General features: G+C 33.6%; 1 protein-coding gene across 2 annotated transcripts in view; it reads left to right on the forward strand.

The window, feature by feature from the left end:
- LOC126978289 (uncharacterized) overlaps window positions 1–12825 on the forward strand; it is a 48414-nt gene that overhangs the window by 3611 nt on the left and 31978 nt on the right. For both annotated transcript variants that reach the window (XR_007732578.1, XM_050827039.1), the window contains exon 3: window positions 3610–3757. Coding sequence is in view for 1 of the 2 variants with exons in the window: in XM_050827039.1 (XP_050682996.1) it covers window positions 3610–3757 (148 nt within the window). In the remaining variant the exon portion in view is untranslated. The remainder of the gene's footprint in view (window positions 1–3609; window positions 3758–12825) is intronic.

The following is a 12825-nucleotide window of genomic DNA, read 5'->3' on the forward strand; positions in this document are numbered from 1 at the left end:
TTACTGGACGTAACGTAAACGTAAAATTCTTAATAGATATTATGAGCCTTAGCGCGGAATAATGTACCTATACAAATTCGCTACGCTCTGAGTAAGTAGGTAAGATGAGTACAATCAACGATTGTACTCTTTATTGATAAAATAAGAGTTGCTCATTATTTACAACTCATAATAAGAATCTTTCATACTCACACAATGTTATCTTTCGTATTGGACGATATTATATTGATCGACAAAGAGACCAAGTTAAAAAGTAATTTAATACATGCACAGTAAATAGACACCTATGAGAATCATCATATTGACGGTTTCCATCCTATGTATTTGAAATGGGATTACTTCGAAGCTGATCTATTATTTTGAAATTGAAAATGCTGAATATATAAAGCTTGCTTCATTGAGATAACAAGCCTTGTTCGTTACCATCATCTATCAGCTTACCACAGTTTTCTAATCAAAAAGTTTTCTATATTTAAACTGAAAAATTATGGCTTATAAATATTAGGGGCGTTTTCTTACCTAATAATACATACATAAAATTTGGTTGATAAGTAACACATAAGATAGTTGTAAAGTATTTAAAACAAAGTCGCTTTCTCTGTCCCTATATCCCTATGTAGGTATGCTTAAATCTTTAAAACTACGCAACCGATTTTGATGCCGTTTTTTTTAATAGATACAATGATTGAAGAGGAACGTTTATATGTAAAATAACATCCATTAAATAGTGGAGAAATACAGTTATTTTTGAGGATTCCAATGTGATGTCGTAAATAATTACATTTTTTCCGGTTACATTGCAAACGTAGGCTGAACTCTACGAGATTTATCAAAATAATGTACTAAGTATAGTAGGCATTAAAAAGGTCTACAGAAAACTCGAAATTTTTTAGTGAATGACACAGGCTATATATTTTATACCCGTGCGAAGCCGGAGCGGGCCGCTAGTAATAAATAAATAAATAAATGTTTAATCATAGTGCTTTCAATGTCTGCATATATCTTTTCTAACATTTTATTACCCTTATTACTTTATCGATTCCTTGTTATCCAGCTGATAGCAGAGTATATCTTGTCACTTGTGCCAATATAGTGCCTTTTTTACAGTTAACTTTTAAAATCTGTTCAACCCTACCAGTTAGTCTGCGGCCGTGAGCTCTGATGTTTTTTACTTTTCCAAAATAGAGAAATGACTTCTGAGGTCAGTTTTATTTACAGCTCTTAAAGAAACAAGCCGCTCTAGTTGCGCGGACGTTTCAATGGTTAAAGTCTACATATCGTATCTAAGAGAGACAATAAACTCTTAAGACAATGAATTCTTTAATCCTTCGAGAATAATATGAGAAACCTCGATTATAAATATTATATTGTGTACTTATTTTGCTATCGGTAACATAGCCTACCATTTTGAGTAAACATTTAAGTAAACATCACTTAACACCAGGTGACCCGTACGCTCATTTGTCCTCCTATTCCATAAAAAGAAAAAAAAAACAGAGTAAACACGAACGGCAGGTGAAACCGCTGGAATGTTACATTAGCAGCTATGCAGACAGTTTTAAATTTAAATGGCGAAGGTACACACTTTGTAAGCCAATTATGAATCGTTCCATAGGTTTCCATTCCTTTATTCCGTTTATTATTCTTTTAGGATAATTACTCATAGCTAACTAATTATCAGTCTAAGTGAATCATTTTTATAGCACTAAAATAATTAATAAATTATTCATACTTCAATTTAATTATAGTATCGTATTGTCAGGTAGCCAGGCGTATCGTGACATGGCAGGGCCCCGTATAAAAATTTGTTTGGGGGCCCTTATGATAGGTAAAGATTTCTCACAAAAAAAAATGTTTGCATAAAATTAAACGAAATATTTATTCGCCATAATTATCTATCTGTCACTTTTTCCAAAATGATTATTTTTAAAAATGAAATTATTTTATTTTTACTTTTGCCATTTTGGGGGCCCCGTATAATTGATGCGGCAGATATGGCGGTAGCTACGCCCCTGCAGTAGGGTAGCAAGAAAATGTTGGGTCCTCTTACCCAAATTACAGAACGTGTGTTAATATGCAATCAGTCATCGTGTGTATTTTGTCTCCTTTTAAAGAAGTCAAATGATTAGGCTATGAGGTCTACTGAAATACGGGTCTATCTTATGTTAATTTACATTTATGTTTGTTGAAAATTTCATTCAGCGTAATCGGTATTAACTCATGCTACAGTATTACAATTACATTTCTTTGCTGAAACTATGGGATACCCGTTTCGCCTTTTATTTATTATAATGAACACTCTTAATAAAGCTCTCTAATTTATATTCATCTATCTATCATTCACTTTGTCGACAGTAGTGAGGATGCCGACGCGATATTCGGGTATTGCAACAAAAGTTTCGCTAGACTTATTGTTGCACCACATTAAAACCATGTTATTGAGTAGATCAGGTAATGTATAAGGAATATTGACTTGTTAAATAAACAAGATTATTGTGACCGACACAGATGTTGTTTTGTTTACTAGCATGTCTCGCAATAAACACGTGATTAAATATTTAGCGTTGGTTTAAAATTATTTCTTATGCATATCAATTATTTTTTTGGGCAACCGCCCATGGACATCCGCAACAACAGGTGTCAAGAGATACGTTGCCGGCCTTTTGGGAGTATGCTCTTTTCTTGAAGGTCCACGCGATATCGGTTCGGCATAGTAGCAGCCGGTAATTGATCCCACAAGGGGGACTTGTCGTCGATGATTCGAGCCGCTCTTCGTTGTATGCGTTCAAATGGAAGAAGCTGGTACTGGGGACCGACCTCCCAGAAGTGAGAACAGCACTCAATGTGAGGCCGAATTTGCGCCTTATATAGTTGCAGGCGGTGGCTTTTAGTGAAATACTGGCTTACCTCATTATGTTCACAGCTTTTTAGAGGCCAGTTTGGCCTTCTCTTCCAAGTGACCACGAAACTGAACATCGCTCGACTATATCGACGCCAAGTATGCCGATACAAAACTTATGCTGTTTATAATTGACATTCATTGCTGATAGATGACAGCAGAGGTCTACTTCTTACACCGGGATCATATCATGCAATAACGTCTATGAGGGCCAGAATAAAGTTGTGTCTGAAATCGAGACTATGCTCTGCAAGGTTAGACGCAAGCTTGTACGTTTACTGCTTAATATGTGCCTTTGTAGAATCCCTACGATTCACACATTGATATCACTTTAGCGGCAAACATCTTCTACTGCATGTGTCAAAGGGAGTGTGGGGAATTTTTTCAGGCTAATCCCTGCAGTCGAATAATACATATAAATTTCGTCCGCACCACATTGATTAGTAACTTTTTAGTAGGCTATAAACTCGGACAACCACTTTCTTGAACTATCTGCCAGCATAAATTCCCCAAACGATATATATCAAGCTTTTAGTTATATTCTGTAACGTATCAATAAATCCTCACGTATTGCAGAGTTCCATGGGAGGCAGTTCTAAATTCTAATCAATCAAGCAACCGGTCTGTTTGACCCATCTATATATTTAGAAAATATGCAATAATCATCGATATCATTTACATTTAAATACTTTGATTACGGCTCAATTTAGGGTCTTGAAAGTGGAGGTGGCGGTGCTCCTCCATCGGGAGGCGATCAATCATCTGGTGGTCTGTCAGCCAAGCAGACAGCTCTCCTCATCGCTGGGGAGATGGCCGGTGCTGGTGTACTCGCTCTTCCTCGAGCTCTTGTGAAAACTGGTAAGTCAATGAGATATTCATTAAAGAAATACATGAATTGCAATGCGATTAATTTACTTATAATACTCTCTATAGCACGTTGAGTAACATCATTGGCAAAAGGTTTGTATCAGCCAGAAACATTATGTCTGACAAAGGTCCCTTTAATATCATTCAAAGTTAGTAAGTACATTACTAATACTTATATAAACAGGAACAACTTTTTTGTTTTTGGTTATCATTATCGAGCTCTATTCGCCGCACCCAAACCATACTTTTCAACAATTCAATATAGTGATGGACTTGTATGCATTATACCTACTCTTATCTTTTTTAGGGTTCCTTAGCCATAGCCAAATGGCAAAAAATGGAATCCTTATGGATTCGTCATGTTTGTCTGTCTGTCCAGCTACTTTTTTCCCAAACTTTAAGAACTATATAATATACTGTTGAACCTTGATAATTTGATGTATTCTGTGAACCGCATGAACATTTTCACACAAAAATAGAAAATCAATTGCTCATTTGAGCTGTATTATTTTGAGAATCGATTTTTTGCCTTTTCGATTTAAATAATTTTATATCATTTTCCTTTCTATATAACTTTTAAATAATTTTCATGGGCGAGTCCGACTCACATTTGGTCGCTTTTGTTTGTAGTGTATTTGAACGAATACGTAAGGTGTAAAATTTATAGTCTGCAAGCAGATTTGTCACTATTATTTCCATCAAATGAAATTTCTTTAACTTAGTGGGTGTGCTACTTAAATTTTTGAGTTAAAATCTTTGCGCATTAAATTATTTGTGAAATTTATGGAAAAATATTCCGATTATTTTATATTTTACTGTTTTCGATCACTATTTAAATAACTCTGTTACTTAACAAGCATAAAATGCATAGCGATATGCTAAAAGCAAATATAATTTTATTGTGTTATTTATTTTTGCAAGCGATTGTACGTACATAGGTCTACGAATATGTCTTGCATATTATACTCATTGTAAATTGCGTGTTCTTAGCATTCACGCAACAAACATTCCAGAAAATTATCCATAATTTATATTCCGTTTATGAAATCCGATAATTGTTTTTACTGTGCGACGAATATTTGTTTATCATAAATATAAGAATAAGAATCAATTTATTTTAAATCGATCTTTTGACTTCAAAAAGGAGGAGGTTCTCAATTCGATCGGTATTTTTTTTATGTATGTAAACCGATAACTCTGAGGTTTATGATCCGATTTACGTTATTCTTCTTTCGCCATCTAGATGCCATTTGGTCCCATATTTAAAAAAAAAATACATATTTTGGCCCAGTAGTTTTAATTTTATGAACATTTTTTATGAAAATTTTTGCCAACTTCGATGATATAATTGTTTTATGTGTACGGCCTTTTTGAAGTTTTCATTCAAGTTGATTATATATTATTATTATTTACTGATACTAAAAAGTAAAAAATAAAACAAAGACAACGTTTAAAAAACCGACTTCAGAAACTTAAAAGTATCAAATAACTAAAAATTTTATTTAATACACCTCTTATGCAAACCTTTACCTTTAATATTAATAAAATACTATTATTTTTGTGTGCTACATATTGATAGCTTTGAGACCCGTACGCTCGTTGGTCCTCCTCGAGCATAAGAAAATACTGTATCGTGGGATCGGATAAACCTATGACAACCAATAAACCGTTTAGCTAGGCATCATAATTTTCAATTGTTATTGCTTATATTGATGAGACTAAAAGTATCGATTTTCTGTTAGCTATTTACAATCACAATTACTATAATTGAAATTAGATAATAGATATATTTTTTGTGATCCGATTAAAATATATTCCTTTATATAATACTAAGGTGTCCCCGATGAACAAAAGAGAGATTGATATCTTCTTAAAGATGTACATTTCGTCTGTCTTAACAGGATTACAATTATAGTTTCTTGTGTAGTTCAGGTGTCGTGTGCAAGTAGTTGTAGAAGAATAGAGTGAATGAATCACAGAATGAATGAAGGTTGTATTTGACAGTTAGATGAAGGATGAAGTATGATTGACAGAGTAGGTAAACGAAGTAATTTTTGAGTTATTTGATTGGTTGAGGTGTACGGCTTGATATAATAAAATAATTAAATATAGTATAACTATTACAGTCGACGATATAAAATCTGGCGTCGACACAAGGTTTACTAAGGTGTCCGCGATGAACAAAAGAGAGATTGATATCTTCTTAAAGATGTACATTTCGTCTGTCTTAACAGGGTTACAATTATAGTTTCTTGTGTAGTTCAGGTGTCGTGTGCAAGTAGTTGTAGAAGAATAGAGTGAATGAATCACAGAATGAATGAAGGTTGTTTTTGACAGTTAGATGAAGGATGAAGTATGATTGACAGAGTAGGTAAACGAAGTAATTTTTGAGTTATTTGATTGGTTGAGGTGTACGGCTTGATATAATAAAATAATTAAATATAGTATAACTATTACAGTCGACGATATAAAATCTGGCGTCGACACAAGGTTTACTAAGGTGTCCGCGATGAACAAAAGAGAGATTGATATCTTCTTAAAGATGTACATTTCGTCTGTCTTAACAGGGTTACAATTATAGTTTCTTGTGTAGTTCAGGTGTCGTGTGCAAGTAGTTGTAGAAGAATAGAGTGAATGAATCACAGAATGAATGAAGGTTGTTTTTGACAGTTAGATGAAGGATGAAGTATGATTGACAGAGTAGGTAAACGAAGTAATTTTTGAGTTATTTGATTGGTTGAGGTGTACGGCTTGATATAATAAAATAATTAAATATAGTATAGCTATTACAGTCGACGATATAAAATCTGGCGTCGACATAAGGTTTGCGTCTCTTCTCATGAAAATGACACACGAAGTAATTAAATGTAGTTTTTATTCACTAACTAATAAAATAATTACTTATAGTTAAAGTGTTCACGACAATTTTAGAAGATCATCATCAGTTCGTTAAATGCCGTATTATGCAAATGTTAATATGCTATATCTATGTTTATATTCTTATTATATTATATCTTCGACTTTATAGTTGAAGGCAATCGTGTCTCTATAGTTATTACATATAATAGTACCTTTCTGATATGTTGTACGTACGTGTACAAGCTACTATTAATATGTATAATAGCTACAGTAGATGTATAGTGTCGTCATAATGTTTAACATAATTTGTGCACTGAATTTCTTAATAAACTCATTTTCAAGAATAACGGGCTCTTTTGATTTTTATCCACGTATATAGTCACTCATCACGATATCTCTGAAACCATAAGGCGTAGAGACTTGAAATTTGGTAGGAATACTCCTTTCGTCGAGTAGAGGTCAGCTAAGAACTTTACGATAATCCACCCACAAGATTTTTTTATTATTATGAACAGAACAACGTCTGTCGAGTCAGCTAGTCGGTCTATATAACGTCATTGACTTTTAGTATTAAAAGTTGTAAAAGGGATTGGACGCAAGAAAAGAAAATAAATATTATTTACTGATGTAAAAACACTTGTTTGGTAATTAAGTCGATCTTAATTTGTTTTGATATTAAGAAAAATTACTCATTTTGATAAAAAATTAAGTTAATTTCAATTGACTATCTCCTTTATTTACTAAATGTTACAAACAATTAAATAAAAGGTAATATCGAGTGTAACCACCACTGGCTGAAATAACTTCTGAAGTTCTTCGTGGCATGCTTTGGACGGGGAATATACGCTTCCATTTGGCCGTAATAGCCATTTTAAGATCTCGAATGTTCTGTCGCGTGTACAACTCTAAAACGTTGTATTAGAAAGTCTCATAGAAGCTCAAAGGGATTGAGAAGAAATGGTAATACAAGCTACTAATTCAAGATATATAAATAGCTAGCTGTGCCCGCGACTTCGTTTACCCGGAAGAACATAATACTGCCTAAATTTTCCTCCTAAAGGCATTCATGGAAGTTTGTCCAAAAGTTAAAGCGTACAAACGGACTGAATGATGAAGTTTTTTTTATTTGTGTTTTTGTGTATCACTCCCTTTATCACGAATCTACAATCGGTTTTTGGAAAAAATATCCAATGTACAGACCACAGCCTACAGTTTTATTATAGTACCTATAGAAGAAAATATTAATTCATATTTATGTAAGCTTAATAATACTTAATTTACCAGTGGTAGGATCCTTTGCACAGGATTATGGGTAGGATTAGATTATGGGTACCACAACGGCGCCTATTTTTGCCGTGAAACAGTAATGTGTAAGCATTACTGTGTTTCGGTCAAATAAGACTTAACATATTATGTCTCAAGGTGATGAGCGCAGTTTAGAGTAGTAGTGTTGCTCAGATTTTTTGAGGATTTTCAAGAATCCTGAGCGGCACTGCATTGTAATGGGCAGGGCGTATCAATTATCATCAGCTTAACGTACTGCTCGTCTCGTCCCTTAATTTCTTAAAAAAAAACACTGTTAAAGCAACAATTATTTAAAAAAAAGTAAATAATTCTTAAAAGATGTAACGGAACTCTCGGCACCATAGTGTGTGATTTATACTTCCACATGTATTAGATTTTACTATCATTTTTCACTATTCAAAGAGCGTTAACAATTGAAATAAATCGCACAGTAGGAATGGATGATAAAACGTAACATTTTAATAATATATCTTATAAGTAGGTACTAATAATATAAATGTTTTTTTTGAACGCACTTCTTTCCTGCTCTACTAGATGTATATAAATATTATTTTCTAAATAAGCACCTCAGCGTGGTCGGAATAAAAAACGAAAATACTGGCAAATTTTGCCTTGAGGCCGATGAAACTCGTCTCCTCTGCAATTGCGGACCACTAATGCATAAGCAATAAATATTTTTTAATTATTCATACAACATACAATACAATATATTGATTTTCATTACATCTTAAAAGGCCGGGATACCACCATATATTATACATATTATATGTATGGTATAGGTATAGATAAATTCCGCATCATAAAGGAATGAGATACCATGCTAAGATCGTGGTAATGAAATATAAAACTACAATTTAATATTGCGCAATGTTAAAAATTAACTAAAGTAAATATAGAACAGCCCACGGCCGAATTCAAGATATTTTAAAAGTTATAAAATATAGATTAACATAACTTGGTTGTTTCTCACTTTCTTGAACCTACGTTTGAGATGATGGAGAGATAGTATTGAGGTTTAACCGTGTGTATGAATGAGATGGAAATAGAACTCGTCCCACAAGTTTTTGTACATAATGAGCTGGACGTAGCGACAGTTCCGACCGTAGTTAACGCATGCGAGTAGATCTTGGGTGTTATGATAAATAATATATGAATAAGTGAAGCGAATACTTTGTATCCCTTTAAAATAAATGCGCGAATGGATGAACGTACAATTTTGTTTATATGGAGATTAGATTAAAGTTTATATGGAGAAGAAGTGCATAAAGCTATTTTTCTTCGTATGCGTTATAAATACATTAAATTAAGTAAAATAAAAATTTAACACACTACTTCTTGATGACACACAACATATACACAATACACACTATAGAGGTACATTCTCGTGTAACACCAGAGGAATCACAGGAGCGTTGAAGGTGTTTTAGAAAAGTGTACACGCTTCTTTTGAAGGTTGCTTAGCACCACCCTTGTCGTATCGCCCTGGAAACACCGCACAAGGAAGCTCATTCCACTTTGGTGTGTTTTAAATAAATAATAGCTGTTTAGGAGGTATTTATAGTATTGTTTAAAAACATTAAATTTTTATGAGAATTGTAGGTTGTAGAAGCTACGTAGGACCTTGGCTTCTATTCTTGTAATGCATTATGCATTCGTAAGCGCTTTGTACGTACTTTTGTAATTAATGGTGTTCCGATCCAACACGGATTGATGCATCTATTGTACTCAATAACTCTTGTATTTTTGGTGTGATAACTTCATATGGGAGTTAAAAACGCTATACTCCCGTAAGAATAAAATCAATTGAAACAATTTTAAACCGTTCTAATTTGATGGCTTTAAAATGGATTTAAAAAAGTTGTTTCTAATTGCTCATTATTTTTTTTTAAATCTCTAAGTGCACTTGACTATTTGTTACTTACTCGTACTACTTTTATAATAAATAAAAGTTTTCAGAAATTATGTGACGTATACGATTTTACATCCGTCAGAAGAAAAAAAAACAATTGAAACAATTTTTAACCGATGTCATTTTATCGCTTTAAAATGGTTTTAAAAAATATATATGGGTTGCACTCTGAGAGTGCCGGCAAAAGCGAAAACTTGAACATTAACGTTGTGCATTTTTGAATATATTGGAATGGTTAGGTAATAATATCGCACGAATTGCTTTATTTATCAGTATAAAAGTACAAGCATTTATGTGGTTAAATACAATATACATTAATTATTGCGCTATCAATATATAAGTCAATATGACGTGAAAGTGTAACAGAGAAAGAAACCAATAAAATAACCCACTTATTTGTAATATTCTCTCTGTTGTAAACTACTCTACTCTTTGTTGCTATTGACGTCACACAACTTACGGTCGAAAAGCGACTAATATATCAAAATATATGAGAATGTATAGGTTTCTTTTAATGCTTTTGTTCAAATGTTATTCAGTTACGGTTGCGTGATGAAACGTACACGGTAAGAATAAGAATTAACTGAAGCGAGGCGAGACGACGAAGAGAACAAGTAATACATTGACGATTCGGTGCACTGCCCTCAACTATCTTTAATGTAATGATTTATTAATTAACGAATAAATCATTGCTTTTTTAATGATGCAGGTGGAAAAATACAGCTGTTGGTTCATACCATAATGATTTGGCATAACCGGAGAAATAACGAATACGATGCAGCAATTTTAGATAATAGTATTTTTTTTAGTATTATTGCTGCAAAAATTTCTGACATAATTCATTTGTATGTACTCTTGTGTACCAATTTGAAGAGTTTGTGGTTAATATGTGTGTGATGTATGTATTTATTCAAACAAAACAAATCTTATAACTATATTATAATACTATGACTACATAAAATTAAAACTATCATTGAGTGACAGCATACCAAGAATACTGGCTGCATTTCCGCGTTTTATAGCTAGGCTGATCCGTTGACCGGCGCGAAGATAGTACTTTATATATTCTCCGCGCCCCAAGTGTCTCGATACCAAACGGCACAAAGATGTATGACTCACTGAGACCAACATATTTGCGACGCTTGCTGTCTTCGGCAGTCGAAGCAGCAGCCCCAGCACCAAGTGACGTAACTTCGACATGAGTAGGAGCCAGAGTATCGACGTAAGTCGCGTCCCACACCAGCGCCCTTCAGTGTTGTATTATATATGTGATCACCGCAACCTAAACTCTCTTGTAACACCAGAGGAATCACATGAGCGATGTCGTCTTTTATAAAGCGTTCAAAAACCGAAAATACGTGAGACTATGAAATCACTTATTGAAAGTCGAAAACTATCATTCGAAAAAGAGTGCCTCAGACCTAAGAAGACTGGGCGCAATAAACTCAGCGTGCTTCTTTTTTTTTCCATAAAAAATATAGTTACAATGTTCTATCGTACAAATAAACTTATTGTTTAATATCCTGAGGGCGGTCGCTCCATTCGAAATCTGTGGTTTTTTAATAAAGTCATTTATGTTTATAAACCTCTACCACACAAACATTATATAACAATTCTTTTGTATTCGTAAAACTTTTGACTTAAAAAAATTCTGGGATCTGTTAGATATAAATCGCCCTACAAAAGACTTACTAACTCGACTCGTGAAGTTATTTAAATGGCGACAGTCCTGACCTCAAGGTGCGAAGATAGTGAGCGAATCTTAACGATGTTTTTTTTTTTAATTTTTCAATCATTTCTGCAATAAGTTATAAGAGATAGTAGACTCTTGATAATAGATATAGATATATTATGATGAGCACGCGATGCGATCCTGTACTGTGAAAACATGCGTAAATACTTCGTGGTCTATTTATTTATCAACCGCGACTCGTTTCTCATGAGACTATTCCGACAATCTGGAAAACGCGGAAACACAAATTACTTACATAATATTTAGGCCTAACTCAGATGGAATGTATTTTTATCATATATATATCAAATTTGTTTTTAAAATATCCATGGAGTATTTTTAGCTCAGAAAACAAAAATCATTTTTTCAACCTATGCCCATATAAGAAAACGGAGATTTGAATGCGTGATTTATGATTTCCACGGTTCGTTCCAACGAGGAATGACAGGAGCGATGCCACTTGCGAGCCATTATGTTATGTGTTTATGTTCAAGCTATTTTGGACGGACATGCCTTATTACTTAGATTAAAGATTGGTCTCCGCTGCGCTCCAGCTTTATACCGCAGGCGCATTGAGTATCAAGATGCCACGCACACAAGCAACTAATAGTTGCCGTAATAAAAAAGTTTATTACTTATTCTTAGGAAGTGCGGTATCTAGTTGGAGCGCAGCGGAGACCAATCCTTAATCTAAGCCTTATTAGCATGTAAATACTTCGAAAGGCAGTTCGTTCTTTAGTTTGAATTGTTTTAGAAGAATATGCATCAACGTAGATGGGCTTCTTCATTTTATTCGTGGCTAGATCACAGACTGAATTGCAGCCATATAACCGACATAACTCGGTCGTATTGAATAAATTGATGATCTTTGACTTTTTCAATACTTAACGATAACAAACCAGTCAAATAAAAGATGAAAGAACAGGATGTCTACAGATATAAGATAAGCATCGACAGCTTTAGCACAGAGAACAGATAGATTCTTATGTTTTACACATATTAAAAATTACATCACACACAAGAGCACACTCCATATTTGTATTTAAGTGGCAGTAAATATTATTATTATGGTTATACTAGCTTTTATCTGCGACTTCGTCCGCGTACAAGAGTTTCTTTGGGCAGCATTGTTTATGTTTTAATATACTTTTTTAACACTTTGTACATAATACACATAGAAACTGCTGTGGTTAATACATTTTAGAAGCTACTAACCATATACTTACATTCCCCTTTTTCATTCCCATATAGGTG

This window comes from Leptidea sinapis, chromosome Z (assembly GCF_905404315.1).
Source record: "Leptidea sinapis chromosome Z, ilLepSina1.1, whole genome shotgun sequence".
In the NCBI taxonomy this organism is placed as follows: domain Eukaryota; kingdom Metazoa; phylum Arthropoda; class Insecta; order Lepidoptera; family Pieridae; genus Leptidea; species Leptidea sinapis.